A 20,202-nucleotide genomic window follows, 5' to 3' on the forward strand; every position below is an offset into this window, starting at 1 on the left:
GAGAAAATTAAAATTGTTACATATCCAATATTTAAAATTAAATTAATGGCGTTTCTAATAAAGCGCTGATTTCAGGGCGTAAAATAATTTCTGAATATGTGACAAAAAAGTTGCTAAAAATTAAAATTTAAAAATAGATACCTACTTTTAATTTGCCTACTATGTACGGATGCTATGCATTATTGCAACTTTTCTTTGAATTGTAGAGTATCATTTGTCCACTTTGTGCTATATGATAAGACTGGACCAATAAAAAAATCAATCAATCAATCAAAACAGGAACTGTGACTAGTATTTATTCAGTGCTCGCTTCGGCGGTATACACACTAAAATATGAACAATGTAGAGGTGATTAGCATGACTCTTGCGCAAGGAAGTCCAAAAAAAAAAAAAAATGCTTGCATGCAATGAAACTTGGGAAATTTCTGGATCCACTCATAAAGTTACAGGTACCTCTTGTGAGGGGTTCACGTCGTATTCAAATCTATATTCCTAAGGATAAATTGTTCTCATTTAAATATTGTATTATATACGTTGTAGCATACATACCTACTGATCGTACTTGACCCACAGTTTTTATAATAAAACTATGTGGGAATATCCGATTTTACCAAAACTGCCATAATGCCCCGTCTTACTTAATATATTTTTCATGAAAACCTTTTTAGGCAATGGATTACCATTTTAAAATAAGAATACGAGTATTTGAGATTACATGAAAGAATACTAATTACTTGAAAAGTGCTAAAAATAGTGCTACTTTAATACGCTTCACAGATGTTCACCTCTGACACGGAAGAGCGCATCACATGTCGAAGCTTGAAATTTGTTGAAGGGCAGAGGCCATCTCATCGCAGATACGCTGCTGTTTTTGAAGTAATTGTCTGTGATGTAGTTCTGTTCAGTGATTCCAATTGACATTTTGGAAATTGTAACTATTAAGTTGGGTAGTGGTGAGCAAAAGTAATCAAAATGCCCGATGGCAAAGAAAATAAGGTATGGTGTCAAAAATCATTTGCCTGCGATTGTTTTTCCCGTAGTTTACGTATTTTTCCGTGAGCGCTCACGTTATTCTTTAATTCCGTAAGTTATGTAATTTCAGGTGACAGTGTTAACTGTTTTTAAGTTTTTCCAAACTAATTAATTCTGTTTTTTCTTCGGCGGACAAAAAAATTAGTAGTCGTAAATAATTTCCAAGTGTTCGATTTTAAATGCTATTGTCAGATTATGATGTGCGTATACACACAAATAGTGTGTCCCAGTTGTTTCATATTTCTCTTTACAAATATATGCAGTATTCAAATTCTTGAGGAGGTAGAGTTTCCTGTCAGGTTCCTGTTCTAGTTACGGAAGTGTTTAGCTGTCAACTATGTGAAACCCATATGTACTCCTCGAGGATGAAATTATATGTTAACTTGGGCGAATAACACACGGGAAACGTATGTTAGGTTTGAATTTTTTTCTGCCTTTATTACAGAAAGAGTCATAATGTCATATGGAAAATTGGTATGGTTAACTGATTTAGTTACCATACCTTACATAAACCATTCCGTGTGCTCGAATTCTACAACTGAACATCTTGAGAGATGGTTAGTTATGGTTTCACTTTGCATCAGATCTAGAAAGAATGTGCGCGTTGGTTAGTGTTACCTTGTCGAATGGAAACAGTTATGTCTACTGCACTAAAAATGTGCAACAAGTTTTCAGAGTTGTGTGTGTGTGTGTGTGTGTGTGTGTGTGTGTGTGTGTGTGTGTGTGTGTGTGTGTGTGTGTGTGTGTGTGTGTTTTCGTTATGTGTGTCATACAGTGTCTGTGTTCTGTGTTATTGACTGCACCCTGCTAATTGACTGCACCCTGCTAATACTTGTCAAGTTACTTGGCACCTTTCCACTTACAGCATGAGATGTGTAATAGGGGGTATTTGTACTTGCCCTATCCTCATTAAATAACTATGTGTATGCATATGTCAGTGTAAATGACTCATTGGCGAAAGTATGATAGTGTACACCATCTTCCCCCCACCCGAAATCTTGGGTTTGGTGACATTAATTTTTAATGCAGCCTGAGTAAGTTATGTTGGAAGATGATCGCTTGGATGTGATTTTAATATGGAATAAAGGTTGTGGTAACACTGATCTGTAATGTAGCCTGATGTCTACATTCATGCTGTGTTTAATACTTTCCACCATAGAAACTAAAACTCTGAGGTACATTCCAAGCATGTGTATTACATAATGATCTGAGTATTTTGATGCATGCTAAGTACATATAATGTAAGTAAAGTATGATGCTTCCCATTGGAGCATTGGTGATACCAAGACACTGATACACGATTTATCAAGAAAACTTACAAAACATAAGAAATTTACACAGTACTGTGCTTACAATTATGCATACAGCTGAACACACGGTACTAATGAAATTAAAAATGACTGCTTAATTAAGGAAGAATAAGAAACAAATTGATATTAAATTATGCTCAGCCACGTGCACATACTCGAGGCATGTAATGTAATACATACAGATGTAATAGACAGAAAATAGTGTAATAGTGTGTGCATGCAGTATAGTCATCAAATGACAGTGGCCCAACATACCATCTGTCTTTCTCTCTCTGAAATAGGTTGCTTCTTTGGGGAAAAGTGTCAAAGCATAGTAAAAATGACAGCCATAAGAAGGTTCGGACATCTATATAGACATGTGAAGACAGACATCAGAGAGAGCATTTATTTCTAAGAGTACAGTGGATTTATTTCGAAGGGTACAGTAAATTTTTAGAGTACATAAATACCTTTGGTTAATTTTATCATGCAGCCTACGTAAGGAAGGATGTTAGCCGTCCCCCCCCCCTCCACTCCTAGTGTATATCAGAGCATACATACAACGTATGTGTGATACGCCCAAAAGTATTAGTATGGAAATGTGTCTATGAACTAATACAGGCTTTAAAAAATCAGTTCAAATTTTTATAACTCAGTGTAATCATACTGTGTGAACGTAGACATCGGGCTACACTAAAATCAATATTTTAACAAAAATTTTGCGTTCATATTTGTTGGCTTCATGAACGTACATTGTCATTTCACAACCTAAAGTAGAACTCGGGTTATGCTGCAGGTAACTGTCACTGCAAGCAACATTTCCACAAGGGGGCAGGGGAGGGGGAACCAACTATGACTATTGCATAAATGTGTGTGTTGCCTGAAAAGTTCTTTTGCAGTTTAGTTTTCTGTCTGAGATATAAAGTTCAACAGCTGTTGGTTTGTGTAGGTATCTGGATTATGCTACATTGCTAGAATTACTGGTGTAATTCAAACTGTAGCTTGACGTAGTGGGCAATACGAGCAATTGTGAAGGCTACCATCAGCTGCTTTGCTAAGCGTCAGCTTGGACTACGTGAATAGTAGTACTATGGTTAATTGAACGTTCCAAAATTAGAGCAAATTCACTATAATGTATCAGCTATAGATAAGTCACATACAGTATTGTGTGACCCAAGTTATCAGTGGTAACAGAAAAGTATTCAAAGTACCACCTTAAGGAGTGCAAACAAGAAATAGTGAAACTAAGCTTTGGGAAATGCTTATTGCAGAGATGTCTTGTACATAGAAGAAAATATGTTCCATGGACATTGCTTAAGGATTTGATAGAACAATGTTCTTACTGTAGCAATCATTATTATTCATTGTTACTTTAAGACAGTCTTAAAATATATGGAATATCATGAAAGCTTTTATGCTTACGTTGCCACCTGTTTTTGTTGTAATGATACTTTGACTTGCAATCAGCTAAATATGTTAATACAGTGGTCTTGTGTATAATGACATCGCATTAGGAAGTTTAGTTTTTATTTTACACAGTGTTGTTTCTAAGCACATGCTACCTTTCCTGATTTGTTTTGTGAAATTTGTGGTAACACTCTGTGGGAACAGTGTTTGGTTTTATCAGAAGAAATGCAGTCTCATTGTATCTGTGAATTTCTCATTGCCCTGTAGTCAAAAACACACCTATCATCATGTAGGCCTGCTCTTATTGGTCTCATAATGTGACTGCTTTATGTTTACCCATTTATTCCACAATTGAAACGTTAAGTCTATGACTTAATAATGAACAAAGTAATTGTGGATTGTCTTGCTGAGAGAATTTCATTTAGTCTTTAAAAAAAGTTTCTTTGTTTCATTTTCATGGAAGACCTTTTCATGTTGCACAGTAGACCTTGCCATTGCCTTCAGTTTAAATTTCATTAGGTAATATACTCACAAAGTACCTTAATTATGATTGGTTAGATAAACTAAAGTGTGAACACATTTGTTGTTGATCATACAGTAGTACTGTCTTAGAAACAAAGTGGAGAAATTTCTTTGTACTGCTGATACTTTGCCTGTCTTCAGGGATAATGTACATAGTACAAAAACTACTCCCCACTTTCATATTTTATTTTTACTTGATGAGGCATCTGTCAATGGTATAAAGTTACAGAAAACATATACAGAACTTTTCAAGAGAAAAATCATAAAATTTTTAACTATGAAATTCCAGGATCAGTGTCAGAATATAACAATCCCAATGTTCCAGTTTACTTCATTGTACAAATCTTAGCGATGGCCAAGGAAGAGGTATACTGCCCACGGTCTGTGTGGGAACCATTCAGCCATTTATTGGAGCAGCTTACAAAACCCAAATTTATATGTCTGGACCAGTTATACAACGCTGAATACTATTTAACAAACAATATTCATGATTTTCAATGCCTTGTATTTATTTGTGCATTTATTTCACTAAGTTTAGTTATAACACTGAACTTGAAGCATTTGGGTAGTACACTGTTGTCAGCTATTCTGCTATTCAGTAATTATTTATTCATAAGCAAGTAAGTGGATTTTAAGCATTTTTGCTGGGAATAGGTGTTTGCTGTCAGAATAACTGTCAAATAGGGTTTGAAAACTTGTGTTTTGTCAGTAACATACGTAGCCTTTTGTGGAAGTCTATTGAAAATGTACGCTTTAAAGTTTACGTAGGTAGTTGAAGAGTTGTTAGATGTATTCAGATCTTACTGCTCCAGGCACAGTCTGGTGTTTACAGGATTGACTCTACCTTTCTTTTTGAGGAAGTTCATATTGTCATCCGCAACTATCATTAGCTGGTAGATCCTGTTAGGCCAGTTGAAGAATTAACTTCTTAATTAGGTGTGCATAGGTTTGTGAATTAACATGTACAGCTTTGATGACCAGTCATTTTTGACTAAAAAATATTTTTATACCTTAACTGGTTTGACTCAAAATATTATCCCATTACACATCAAGGAATTGAAGTATGTGGAATTGACAAGTTAGAGTATTTAACTACTGATGACTCAACAATATTCTAATGATAAAGCTAGCTGAAGTTAGCATCCACAGGAGGTTTCGCCTACACTGTCCTGTGAATTCTGCTTCACTAATAGTGCCAACATTCTTGGAGAGTTGATTTTCAGTTCAAACAGAATTGTGATAAACTGGAATTTTTTTACATTAAGGGAACCAATAATTATCTTCAGAATAAAATTTACTTTGTTTTCTGAGGAGACTCTGTAAGCATTACACTTTTATCACGTAGAAATAAACTTGAAACACAGTTAAATTTCAAGTGAGGAACTAGCATACTTGCACAGGGTTATTAACATTGCTCTCGCTAATCACATTGTTAGAAGTATTAAAATGTTAAGTCTGTTGCTTTCAATTCTGCCAATACAGTGTGTGGTGGAAATGTACATATGAAATGAAGTGGGGGCAGAGAGATAGGTACAATATGAGTTATTAGTCAGAGGTCTTTAAATCGCCCCCAGTTGACTTTGGCCTGTAATGACTAGGGGCAGACTTGGCAAACTCAGGCACAGTTCCTGGGCAACGGCTAGTTTGGCAGTGATGCATCATTCTTTTATGAGAGTGAGATTGTTAGCATAACTACTTGGGACACAGAGGTGGTAGAAACCTTGCTTTATTTATGCATCACTGCATAAATTTTCTGTATGAGAGTACCTTTGTGTGCAAACACCAAGCTCACACAATTTTTTAATTAAAGACAACAGGTTTAACCAGTCTTAGCTGTCATCTTCAGGTCTTGAAACATTTTTGTTGTTGTAAAACGTTCATTTTATGCTGAACCTCATGCACAAGATGTCAAGTAGATAAAACTCAGCATATTATAAATGTTTGTCTTTGCTAAAATATTTAAAAAATTTAAAAACACGCAGCACCTTGTCCAAAAGGCTGTGTCCATATACATATTCCTCACATATTAATCTTTACACAGTTTGAGCTAGGAGGGTCATTTTCTAGTGTCTTTGTCAGAATGAGCATGTAAAAAAAATTAATTATAAAAGAACTGAAAATAATTGTGCTGACTGGAAATGACTGGTTGTTTGTAAAGAGTAATAAAGAATGATTTTAATGGTTAAAGTGGTTTCTTTTGCCAAGGTCTCGTGCTTTAATTTACAGAAGTGTTAGGCATCTTCAAAAAGTGTAGATTTTTGTAATTATAGAGTTGCAGGAAAGACTATGGATGAAAGGCAACAGGCTAATTCCATATTTCTAGATTTCTGAAAAGCATGAGACATGGTACCCACTGCAGATGGTTAACAGAGGTATGTGAATACAGAGTAGGCTCCCAGATATGTGACTGGCTTGAAGATTTCTTAAGTAATAGAACCAAATATGTTGTCCTCAACAATGAGTGTTCATTGGAGACAGGGATAACATCAGGAGTGCCCAGGGAAGTGTGATAGGACCGTTGCTATTTTCTGTATACATAAGTGATGTGGCAGATAGGGTGGGCAGCAGTCTGGTTGTTAGCTGATGCTGTGGTGTACAGGGAGGTGTTAGAGATAAGTGACTGTAGGTTGATACAAGATGACCTAGAAAAAAATTTCTAGTTTGTGTGATAAATGGCAGCTGACTCTTAATGTAGAAAAATGTAAGTTAATGCAGATGAGTAGGAAAAACACACACATAATGTTCGGATACAGCATTAGTATCGTCCTACTTAACGCATGTTGTTTAAGTATCTGGGTGTAACATTTCAAAGCGATATGAAATGAAACGAGCACTTCAGGATTGTGGTAGGGAAGGTGAATGGCTGACTTCAGTTTATTGGGAGAATTTTAGGAAAGTGTGGTTCTTCTTTAAAGGAGACAGCATAGAGGATGCTAGTGTAACCTATCTTGAGTACTGCTGAAGTGTTTGGGATCTGCACCGGGTTGGACTGATAGAAGACATTGAAGCAATTCATAGGCGAGCTGCTAGATTTGTTAACAGTAGGTTTGATCAGCATGCAGTGTTACGGATATGCTTCAGGAGCTCAAGTGGGAATCCCTGGAGTGAAGATGATGTTCATTTCGAAGAACACTACTGAGAAAGTTTAGAGAACACTGCAGAATGATACTATTGCTGCCAACATACATTTTGCGTAGGGACCATGAAGATCATAGAAATTAGGGCTTGTACAGAGGCATATAGATAGCCATTTTTTTCCCCACTCTATCTGTGAGTGGAACAGAAAACAAAATGACTAGTTGTGGTACAGGGTACACTCCGCCACACACTGTATGATGGCTTGTGGAGTATGGATGCAGATGTAGACCCTTTAGTGTGCTTAGACAGCAAACACATTTCGGATGCTATGATTTGCATGAAGAAGCTAACATTTTTACATAAATGACCACCTCATTGGTTATGTGGGTGGAACAACGGTTAGGGCCTGTTACCACATGTTTGTACTTCTTGTACTGAACTTAGAGCAGTTGTTGTTGTTCCAATCTATGGCCCACATAGTGTTGCTGTTTACCAAGTTTTTTCTGCCAGCTGTCAAGTATTTATCATAAGGGGTACCATGGAAATGATAAAGGTAGGTCCCCACCCATTTCTATGCCAAGGATAGTTCAGTATACATAATGTACTTGGAATTCTTTGCACACCTACCCTAGGAACTGAGTCAGACAACAGACAAATGATTGTGGTCAATTCATTTGTCTCAGCACAGTAACAGTCACCATCTGTGATTGCTCTTTCTGCTCTTTTGCCCTCTTGTGTGTTATTTGATTGGAGGTGGCCGCTACACACTCAAAAAATAATTTGATTGCATGGATCTATCTCACTCTGAGCATTGTAACAAAAAGGCAGCTATTCGAATGCATTCTCTGCAAAGCCGTCTGAACTTGTAAAATATCCCATTTGTTGAAATTTTAGAGTTCTGAGGTGGACAACTGTCCTTAATGTGTGGAGGTGAACAGTGGCCTGGCAAGTAAAAAATTATGCACCATGGCATGATATTTTCCACTGCAGCACGAAGTGACAATGTCACCAGTCTAAGGGATCATCCTTGATTCAAGTAAAATGTAGAACTGTATTTATAGGAAGAAGCAGTAATGGTTGCTCTCCTGAAAATATTCAATTTTGAAACCTCAGTGTAATAATGGTCTAACCCTTTGGAACTTGACCGTGTTGGAAGCATCCATAAAAGAACTTATTATTGCATAAGTGCCAACTGATGGCAGTATTTTTATTCTAAAAAGTTTTAGATTATCACCTCATGATAAATTTAATGCAAACTGCAAACTCCACGAGTGGGTCCTTGGGGGAAGATATCCACGCTGTTGTGATCCTTCCTCACAAAACTCACATTTTTTACTCTAAAATGAGTTATCTAGTTGTTTTTTTCCCTTCCAAGATAAGTGTACCATTAGGAAATAGCCCTCAGGGTATCAGCATTCATTTGCTCAGTACGGGCTTGGTGACTCTGGGGTTCCTGAGCTGGGGACTGGTAAGCGCTGCCCGTCTCCTGTTACCGTAAGCTCGGGGAATGCTTCAGCGACCACTGTATGGTGCGGCAGTGGAATGTTGTGTGTTGCATGGAATGGGGATCTTCATTTGACCTCCCGGATCACACATATGGTAAAGCCCTCCATAAAAAAGCTCTGTCTCAAGGTGTGCTGCAAACTGATGCATGGCTGTTTTGGTGGAACAGTCGTTAGCAGGCAACCTCTGGGAACCAGCTGCACCTCAGTTATATAAGGCTTATTGAGGCACACGGGCCCCCATCTGAGTGGATCGTTCTTTCCCTAGCTGCTCATGGGACTGAGATGGAACCCTTGAAATCATCATTTTCTCCTCCCAGTGGGAAGGGTGTACTGCCTGGGAGTATTCACACTCAATCCTCCAAACAAATGAGGGAGGCTGGACCTCCTGGTAACTTGCATAAGTTGAATTATAGTAACAGGGCTCAAGGAGTCATAAATCAAAATGTGTTTTTGGTCATCAAGAGGAAGGAGGGGATGTTTGAAAAAGTGTCCCCCTTCTATATTCTTAGATGGTTGGAAGGACTTGCCAAAACCTGAAGTCTATGAAGCAGCTGTGGAATGTTTCCCTACTGATCGAGACTAACAGGGGAAAGCAGGTGGAATGACTTACGAAGACCAAAAAATTGGATGAATATGATGTAACTGTTGAACTGCATACTCCCTTAACTCTAACAAGGGTGTGGTCACATGCTGTGGCATTGTGGATATTGACATAGCTGAACTTAAACAGGAATAGGCATTACAGGGGATAGTTGGACATAGATCAAAGGATGCATAGGAATAATGGAGAAATTGAGAAGATTGCCACCTTCATTGTGACCTTTAATTCTCCAGCATTGCCTGACCACGTCATTGCAGGTTTCCTTCGATGTAGAGTTAGGCCTTACGTACCTAACCCAATGCGGTGCTGCAAATGCCAGTGTTTTGGTCTCACAATGATGAGTTTCAGGGATGAAGTGACCTGTGGGAAATGTGGAAAGGCAGCCCATGGATCTGGGATTGACTGTCCATCTCCAGCAGTCTGCGTTAACTGCTCTGGGAGCCACCCAGTCTGGAGCCGAGAGTGCCCTGTTTTTGCAGAGGAACGAAAAATTCAGGAACTAAGTCACCAAGCACATCCCCTATGCTGAAGCCAAAACGGAATATAAGGCGACGAAACCTCCCATCTTTACCATTTTATGCTTCCATGGTCCAGTAACCTGTTCCTAAGGTCAACACCTCGACGCAGATATCATCCAGTGTACAACTATCCACCACCCCCACCAGCTGTACTTCCATGTGTACATGCCAAGGCAAAACAGGTAAGGATAAGCCAATCCAAGCAGCTGCCACAGGAAAGACCAGCAAGAGTTCCGTAGTGACTGTCAAGAAGGCGTACAACAAGCAGAGAGCCTCTAACACCCCTATTTCCCCTCATTCTTGAAGGGACAGGATGCAGGGAAAGATTCACAACATTTGGGTCAAAAGCTGTTCAGAGTGCCATCAGATGTCATTCTTTCACGTCTGACTGATGAGGACATGATCGAGTTAGTGGAGTTAGATGCCTTGGGCCCAGACAGCCCCTCCACTCTCCCTCGCTCTACAAGTGTTTCACTTCCACAGTGCAAAGAAAGGGGTAAATTAAAATTACATCTATGAAATGGCTCCCATCCTACAGTGGAACTTTCAGGGGTTCAGGATGCTTGTGGAGGAACTCTCTCTTCTCAGGGTAGAAAACTGTGTCTGTGTCTCCTGGAGAATCATTTCCATTAATCATACACCCCTGAGCTACGAGGCTATGTACTCCACAAAAAGGATGAGCTGAGTGGAGAGATAGCTAGAGGAGGCATAGGTATTTTCATTAGTACTGACTACCACTAATCGCCTCTTACTTAAGACAGACTTCACAAGCAGTTGCTGTATCAGTGCATGTGCGTCATTCATTGACAGTGTTCCCTTTACTTGCCCCCACATGATGCACTTGATGAAGAGGCCCTAATGGACCTTGTCACACAGCTCCCCTGCTCCTTCATCCTCTGTGGTGATTTTAATGGACAAGTGTGCCTAGGGGCTCCGTAACTACCTGCCCCAGGGGTAGAGCAGTTGAGAGGCTACTCAGGTCATCATGTACATACTTGGTAAATGCAGGACAGAGCACTCACTCCTACACAGCAACTGGGTCGTTCTGCCATTAATTTCTCACTTCGCTGTCCCAATCTTGCTCTCATCGCTCAATGGGAAGTGGTTGATGACTTGCACGGAAGTGATCACTTCTCGGTCTGGATTTACCTGCCAGATGGTGTGGAACCCTAAAGGAAACTGCTGCGATGGGTGCTCGGAAGAGTCAACGGGAGACGTTGTAGCCAGTTGGCCCAGTTTGAACATTGTGCAAATGTCGAGGCATGGGTGGGTCATACTACCAAGTGACCCACCATGCCACTGCAGCATCTATTCCACAGTCCATGGGACAACAGAAGAGGCAACTTGTCCCTTGGTGGAGTGCCGAATGCCACTCTGCATTCAGGACCAGGCATGCGGCTCTGTGTAGGTTCATGTGTTGGTCAACTACAGAGAATCTTGCAGCCTTTTGGGTGTCGAGGGCAAAGTGTTGCAGAATTATTCAAGAGAGCAAGAAGAGGTCATGACAACAGTTTATGAAAACCATTAATCGTTCCACCAAAAGTTCCATTGTGTGGGAGAGCATCAGGATAATTTCTGAGAGAGGAGGTGGGTCACCCATGGCTGCTTTAATGGGGAACAGCACTCTCCAAACCAATCCCTGAGACATTGTCCATAACCCCCTGCGAGTCCCTGGATTAGAATAGGCCCAGGTATTCCTGCCTGTCATAAGAGGCGACTAAAAGGAGTCTCACTTGGCCTTTGTGATGGTCCCCTGTTGGTTTTGACCTCCATTTTTCAATTTTTTCCCCGAAGAGTGAGCAAATTGGGGAAGGGCGCCTTGTATAGTGCATCATGTCCACGGTGCCTTGATCTTTCGCCCACTTTCTCGTCGTCGCACTCCAGTCCAGCTCATTCTCCATCTCTTGGATGAGGACGCATTCCTCGGTGCATTTTCCACTGTGCACTATGCGGTGTCACTTTTTGCACTGACGATGACCATGGACTTTTTTGCACCTCATATCCAGCATGGTAGCCAGTTCGTTATGGTGGCACCACCATGTACCCTGTTGGTTGTAACCCCCTGACAAAACAGGGATTACTCTGTTGATGCCTGCGCCGTTAATTCCCCATGTATGCCAAGGAGTAGATGCCTGTCACCCTGGGGCATCGGGACTCCCGGCAATGGCCATCCTGCCAGGTGGCCTTTGCTGCGGCTGGGTGGCACCCGTGGGAAGGACCCCTGGTCAGAGTGGGTAGCATCAGGGCGGATGACACGCGATGAAGTGTACCATGTCATCACTTGCTGGTGACACCAGAAGTCTCTAAGCGTTCAGTCTCAGTACAATGCAAGGAAGTGTGATCCTAAATCGTTACCCTCCCTGGCCACACACCATGGGAGGAACGCCAGGCTAAGGATGGCAGTGAAACGTATTCGCCCCGATACCTCACATGTACAAGAACTGATGGGGACTCCTTTGTTTTGATGGAGCGACAGTTTTTTGTTGAGCATTTAGAGGACAAGTATGGGGAGGTGGAGGGCTGGTCCAAAATGTGATCTGGGTCAGTCTTGATAAAAACAGCATCCTCGGCCCAGTCACTGACTTCACTCGCTTGTAGCAAGTTGGGAGATGTTTCTGTTACCATCATGCCACATAAGAGCTTAAATATCGTCCAGGGTATTATATTCCACAGGGACCTTCTTTTGCAGTCTGATAACGCGCTGCATGCCAATTTAGAGCAGTGAGGTGATCATTTCATGCGGTGCGTTCGTCAGGATCCAAGGGATAATCGGGTTGCCACTGGTGCCTTCATCTTGGCCTTAAAGGTGAAACCTTACCTGAGAATGTCAAGGTGATGGTCTACTACTGTGATTTAAAGCCCTATATCCCTCGCCCAATGCAGTGCTTAAAGTGCTGTAAGTTCGGCCATATGTCTTCCTGCTGTACTTAGAGCGTCACATGTCGAGATTGTGGACATCTATCACATCCCAATATTCCATGTGCCCCACCTCTCATCTGTGTCAACTGTGGAGAGCATCATTCACCTTGCTCGGCAGACTGCAGGATTTTACAGAAAGAGAGGAAAAGTGTGGAATACAAGACCCTGGACCGTCTGACCTACACTGAGGTTAAGAGAAAATGTGAGTGCCTACATCCTGTGGCTGTGACCTCACGATATGCCACTGCTACGAGAACAGTTGTAGCCCCATCAGTTCGTTGAAGTCCAGTCAGCTCTCAGAGCCAGAAGGCTACACCTGCCCCCTTCATGGTGGGGGCCATCCCCCCCCCCCCCCCCCCTGCTGTTGCTCCTGCACGACCTACCTCTGGAGCACTGCACCCCCCCCCCCCCAACCATTGGGGACACTCGTCCCCACTCCTCAGCCAGAGAAGTGTAAGGCTTCTTCAGCTTCTCTCACCAAAAAGGGGTCCCTTTGGTCACTCCCCAGATTTCTGCTAATGGGAAAGATGACGCCTGCCAGTGGCTCAAGTGCCCAAAAGCGGCTGGTCGTAGGGCTTCACAATCATCCTCAGTTCCAGAGACTGATTCAATGATGTCCACCCAGCCAGGGAAACCCAAGGAACAGTGCGAGAAAGCGAAAAAGAAGACCCCCAAGAACAAGGAACTTGCAGGGCACCCACATCACTGCTACCTACAAGCTCTGCATCTGAGGATGGGGTGGAAATTCTGGCGTCCGCTGAGGACCTGTATCTCGGTGGACCCTCAAACACAATGGATATAGGTTGCTTAGGCAAAAAGTTGGTGGCAGCAGGTGAACCAGAGGTGTAAACTGCCTCATTGAATGTTCCATGCCTTCCCAGTTTCACAATGATGTCATCCTCCAGTGGAATTGCGGTGTTTTTTTACACCACCTGGTTGAGTTACGGCAGCTGTTAAGCTTCACACCTGCTTTCTGCATTGCCCTCCAGGAAACCTGGTTCCCGGCAATGCGGACACCTGTCTTCTGCAGCTATAAGGGGTATTACAGGAACTGTAGCAACTATAATAGTGTCAGGTGGAGTTTGCGTTTATGTCCTAACACAGTCTGTAGTGAACCGTGCCCCTTCGAACCCCTCTTGAAGCTGTGGCTGTCAGAATAGACGACACGGGAAATAACGGTCTGCAGTGTATATCTTCCTCCAGATGGTGCAGTATCCCTCAATATATTAGCTGCACGGATTGATCAACTCCCTAAACTTTTCCTACTTTTGGGAGATTTTAATGCCCATAACCCCCTTGTGGGGTGGTACCGTGCTTACTGGCTGAGGAAGAGATGTCGAAAATTTACTGTCACATCTCAATCTCTGTCTCTTAAATACTGGGGCCACCACATATTTCAGTGTGGCTTAAGGTAGTTACTCATCCATTGATCTATCAATTTGCGGCCCAGGACTTCTCCCATCTAGCCACTGGAGAGCTCATGACGACCTGTGTGGTAGTGACCACTTCCACGTCTTCCTGTCATGGCCCCGGCGTCAGGCCCATGGGCACCTGCCCAGATGGGCTTTAAACAAGGCGGACTGGGAAACTTTCACCTCTGATGTCACCATTGATTCTCCCCCACATGGTAACATCAATGTGACAGTTGAGCAGGTGACTACCACAATCATTTCTGCAGCAGGAAACACGTTCCCTCACTCTTTAGGGTGCACCCGGCAAAAGACAGTCCTTTGGTGGTTGCTGGAAGTCACTGTGGCAATTAGTGTCGGTGAACTCTGCAGTGACAGAAGCAGCACCCTTCCCTAGAGCATCTGATAGCCTTTAAGCGGCTCCGTGCCCGTGTACGCCAGCTTATAAAGTGATGGAAGCAGGAGTGTTGGGAGAGGTACGTGTCAACCATTGGGTACCATATGTCACTTTCCCAAGTCTGAACAAAGATCAATGTCTTTTTGGGTACCAGACCCCAACAGGTGTCCCTCGCGTTACCATAAATGGTGAGTTATGTACTGACGCAAACGTGATTGCTGAGCACTATGCTGAAGCCTATGCATCGGAGAACTACCCCCCTCCCAGGCATTCACACCCACAAACGGTGGATGGAACGGAAATTCCTCTCGTGCACTACACGCCACAGTGGACCCTGTAACGCTCCATTTACAGAGTGGGAGCTCCTCAGCGCACTTGCACATTGCCCAGACACAGCTCCTGGGCTGAATCGGATCCACAGTCAGACGATTAAACATGTCTCGTCTGACTACAAGCACCATCTCCTCGTCGTCCTCAACCAGATCTGGTGTTGCGGCGTCTTTCTATTGCAATGGCAGGAGAGCAACATTGTCCTGGTAAAAACCCGCTTGAAGTGGATAGCTATTGGCCCATCAGCCTCAACAACATTCTTTGTAAGGTGCTGGAATGTATGGTGTGTCAGTGGTTGGGTTGGGTCCTGAAGTCATGTGGCCTACTGGCTCCATGTCAGGCCGACTTCCGCCAGGGTCGCTCTACCACTGATAACCTTGTGTCCCTAGAGTCTGCCATCCAAACAGCCTTTTCCAGATGCCAACACCTTGTTGTGGTCTTTTTTGATCTATGCAAAGCGTATGACACCACCTTGCAACATCATATCCTTGCCACATTATACTGGTGGGGTCTCAGAGGCCCGCTCCCAATTTTTATCCAGAATTTCCTGGCACTCCATACTTTCATGTCCAAGTTGGTGCCTGCCATATTTCCCTCCATATCCAGGAGAATGGGGTCCTGCAGGGCTCTGTATTGAGTATATTACTATGTTTAGTGGCCATTAACAGTCTAGCAGCAGGTGTAGGCCCATCCATCTTACCCTCTTTGTATGCAGACAACTTCTGCATTTTGTACTGCTCCACCAGTACTGGCATTGCTGAGCAGCATCTACAGGGAGTCATCCACAAGGTGCAGTCATGGGCTCCCGCCTACGGTTTCCAGTTTTCGGCCGCTAAGTCAGAAGTCATGCACTTCTGTTGCCATTGTACCATTCATCCGGAACCAGAACTTTACCTTTATGATGGTCCACTCACTGTAGTGGAGACATATCGATTCTTAGGACTGGTTTTCGCCACCCAATTGACTTGGCTATCTCACCTTTGTCAGCTTACGTGGAAGTGCTTCTTGCAGAACCTCAATGCCCTCTGCTGCCGGAGCAACACCAACTGGGGTGCAGATCGCTCTACTCTGCTGCAGCTCTACAAAGCCCTTGTTCCATCCCACCTTCACTATGGGAGTCTGATTTATGGTTCAGCAGCACCCTCAGTGTTGCATGTACTCAACCCAGTGCACAACTGTAGCGTTCACCTAGCAACGGATCTTTTAGAGTGTCTGGTGACGAGTGTCCTGGTGGAGGCTGGAGTCTCTCCATTGCGGATCTGACGTACACAACTGCTTGCCAGTTACGTTGTACACATTTGTAGTTCTCCTGAGCATCCGAATTACCGTCTCCTTTTTCCACCCACGGCAGTTCATCTCCCGTATCGGCGGCCCAGGTCAGGGCTAACGACGATTCGCGTGCGATCCCTTCTGTCTGAACTGGAGTACTTCCCTTTGCCATCACCCATCCAGATCCCTCCAGATACACCTCCATGGTGTACATCCAGGCTGCAGATTTGTCTGGACCTTTCGCATGACCCTAATGACTCAGTTAATCCTGCTGCTCTCAGCTGTCACTTCCTCTCCTTTCTTGACGTGTTCCAGGGCTCTGAAGTGGTTTACACTGACGGCTTAATGACTGATGGCCAAGATGGCTTTGCCTACATCCACAGAGGCCATTTTGAACAACATCCAGTGCCCAATGGCTGCAGTGTATTCAATGCAGAACTGGTGGCCATCTCTTCTGCACTTCAGTATGTCCATTCATGCCCTGGGGAATCGTTTCTTCTGTGTACTGACTCCTTGAGCAGCCTAAAAGCTATCGACCATTGCTGCCGTCGCCATCCTTTGGTAGTGTCCATCCGGGGGTCCATCTACACCTTGGACTGGTCCCATCGTTGAGTGTTTGTGTGGACCCCAGGACACGTCAGCATCCCAGTCAACGTACTTGCTGACAGGCTGGCCAAACAGGCTACACGGAAACCGCTTCTGGAGATGGGCATCTCTGAATCTGACCTGCGTTCTGATTTACGCCATAGGGTTTTTTTGACTTTGGGAGACGTAATGGCATAATAGTACACACAACAAACTGTGTGTCATTAAGGAGACCACGAATGTGTGGAAGACTTCCATGCAGGCCTTTTGCAGGGAATCAGTTGTCCTCTGCCGGCTCCACATTGGCCACACTTGGGTGATCCATGGTTACCTCCTGCGCCATGAAGACCCGTCTGTCAGTGTGGCACCCGGTTGACAGTGGCCTATATTCTGGTGCACTGTCCCAGTTTGACTGCCCAGCGACGAACTCGTTGCTGCTAATTTTATCTGACAACTTCTCATCGGCTGATTTAGTTTTAAGTTTTATTCATGGGGCAGGTTCTATCATTTGATCTAAGTTTTAGCGCATGTCCTTCATGCCTGTGTCCTCCACATGTTTGTTGCCCTTTAATCGTTCTTGTGATTTTTCCTTTAATTCCGGTTTGAGTTGTCAGTCTCGTTTGTTTCATTCTCACACTTGTGGCATTGTTTTATTTAGAACAAGGGACTGATGACCTCGTACTTTGCTCCCTTTCCCTCTCTTTTAATCCAACCAACCAACAATTGCAGTTTGTGTCTGATCTCTTCTCTCTGAACTAGAGTCCTTGTCTTTACCACCTATACATGAAGTTCATTCACGAACACCTCCATGGTGTACACCTAAACCGCGGCTTCGCCTGGACCTTTAACATGGCCCTAAGGACTCTGTTAACGCTGCAACCCTCTGCTGTCACTTCCTCTGGATTCTTGACGTATACCAGTTCCATGAAGTGGTTTACATTGGTGGCTGCTGGTCACATTGGCTTTGCCTATGTTCATGGAGGACATACAGAACAGCACTCCTTGACAGATGGCTGCAGTGTTTTCCCTGCAGAGCTGGCAGCCATATCTCGTGCTCTTGAGTGTGTCCCCTCCTGCCCAGGAGGGCGACCATCCAGGAGTCAATCTATGCTCTGGAACAGTCCAGTCATTCAGTAGTGTTTGTCTGGACCCCAGGTCACGTTGGAATCCCAGGCAACAAACTTGCCGACAGGCTGGCCAAACAGGCTACGCAGTAACCGCTTATGGAAATCAGCTTCTCTGACACTGACCTGTGTTCAGTATTAGGCTGCAATGTTTTTCGGCTTTGGGTGACAGAATGGCATAACCTCAGTACGCACAAGAAGCTGCGTGCCATTAAGGAAACTATGACTGTGTGGTTCACCTCCCTGCGTGCCTCTCGCGGGGAGTCTGTGGTTCTCTGTCGGCTCGGCATTGGCCATACGTGGCTGACACATGGTTACCTCCTCCGTCGTGAGGTCCCACCTTGATGTCACTGTGGCTCACAAATGATGGTCGTCCATCTATTGCTGGACTGCTCACATTTAGTCGCTCTGCGATGGACTTTTAACTTTTCCAGCACCCTACCTTCAGTGTTGGGTGAGAGTGCCTCAACAGCATCTTTAGTTTCACGTTTTATTCGTGAAAGTGAGTTTTATCGTTTGCTCTAAGTTGTAGCACATGCCATTTGTCTCTGTGTGTTCTCCACCCTAGTGCTTTCAGGGTGGAGGTTTTAATATGTTGCAGAATGGCTGGCTTTTCCTTTTTATCCTCATGGTCAGCCAGCCATGGTAACCTGCTTTCTTGTTTTAACCGCTTTACCTGTTTCTTGCATCTTCGTGGTTTTCTTGTCCCGTTTTGTCTATTTAAGTGTTTGTTGCCCTTCAGTCGTTGTTGTGGTTTTTCCTTTCATTCTGTTTTGTGTTGTAAGTCTCATTCTCACCCTTGTGGCATTGTTTCCATCAGAACAAGGGACCAATGACCTTGTAGTTTGTTCCCTCCGCCCCCACCACCCCCCACCACTTTTAAACCAACGAACCAACCAATCATTGCCCATACTATGGCGGTGTATTTTGCTACAGTTACTGCAACAGCCAGTCAGGATCCAGGTTTCCAGCACCATAGAGTAGTTGCCGAGATGGGGTTGTTGGACGTCCGGTCCACCTCTGATAAAGGTTAGAACTGCCCATTTTCCGTGTGGAAGCTGGATTCTTCAGTGTCTGTGGCTCGTGATGCAGCCCCTGGTCATGACAGGATCCATTAGTGTGCTGTGGTGCCTCATAAAGCGAAACAAAGATATCCTCCTCGCACTTTTTGATCCCATTTGGGCATCAGGTCACTTTCCTGACTCGTGGTGTGAATTTCTCTTTTAACACCTGGGAAAGGCCGTACATGCCCAAGTAGTTCCCATAGTGTTGCCCTCACTAGCAGCATGTGGAAGACCTTGAAGTGGATGGTCAGCTACCACCTTGTCTGGATCTTAATATCCAGACAACTCCATAGCTTTCAATGTGGGCTCAGGAGATATCGCTCCATCTTTGATAACCTTGCCGTCCCAGAGGCGGCTACACGACAGGCTGTCCTATGCCAGCATCAACTTCTAGGTATATTTTTTGACATCGAGAAGGCCTACGATACTACGTGGCGGCATTTTATGCTGGAGCAGCTTCACGAATTTGGTTTTTGCAGTTTTTTTTCCCATTTTTATTCAGTCTTTCCTTTCGCCACTATATTTTAGATACCAAGTCGGTGGTGTCCCTCAAAGTAGCGTTTTAACTGTCTTTGCCATAGCTATTAATAGAATTACGTCTGTAGTGAAAAGTCCTGTCCTGTGTTGTTTGTTTGTGGATATTTCTCTCTGTTTTGCTCTTCTTCAAGCCTTGCAATGACAACATGTCAGTTGCAACTCTCTCTGCGACGTTTGCATGAATGAATGAGTGCAGAAGAGTGGTTTTAAATTTTCCACCGAGAAGTCTGTTTGTTCTTTTTAACTGTTCTCGTTCCATTGTAAACTTTCCTGAGTTAAGGATGAGGGACACTGTCCTTACTTGGAAAGACACAGTGAGGCTTCTGGGTCTCATATTTGACTCTAAGCTTATGTGGTTACCACATCTTGGAGATGGAAAAAAAATCACTTAAGGCTTTAAGTATTTTAAAATGTCTTAGTTACAGTACATGGGGAGCAGACAGGACTTGTCTGTTCCAGTTTACAGGTCATTTGTACGATCTTGGCTCAATTATGGGTGCACGGTATGTGGATCTGCGAGACCCTCTTATTTAAAGATGTTGGTCTTGGTGCAGCATGAAGGGATTCGATTGGCCACTAGGGCATTCAGAACAAGCCACATACCCAGCCTCTGTGC

General features: G+C 43.5%; 1 protein-coding gene and 1 non-coding gene across 2 annotated transcripts in view; both read left to right on the plus strand.

The window, feature by feature from the left end:
* Nucleotides 1-302: 302 nt before the first annotated feature.
* Nucleotides 303-409, plus strand: LOC124723942. The gene has a single exon (XR_007006589.1). It is a non-coding gene; the product is annotated as a U6 spliceosomal RNA (small nuclear RNA).
* A 398-nt stretch (nucleotides 410-807) lies between these two features.
* Nucleotides 808-20,202, plus strand: part of LOC124721187 (adiponectin receptor protein) — an 82,434-nt gene continuing 63,039 nt past the window's right edge. The window contains exon 1 of the mRNA XM_047246027.1: nucleotides 808-996. Coding sequence (XP_047101983.1) covers nucleotides 973-996 — 24 coding nt within the window. The 5' untranslated portion in view covers nucleotides 808-972. The remainder of the gene's footprint in view (nucleotides 997-20,202) is intronic.

This window comes from Schistocerca piceifrons, chromosome X (genome assembly GCF_021461385.2).
Source record: "Schistocerca piceifrons isolate TAMUIC-IGC-003096 chromosome X, iqSchPice1.1, whole genome shotgun sequence".
Classification (NCBI taxonomy): Eukaryota; Metazoa; Arthropoda; class Insecta; order Orthoptera; family Acrididae; genus Schistocerca; species Schistocerca piceifrons.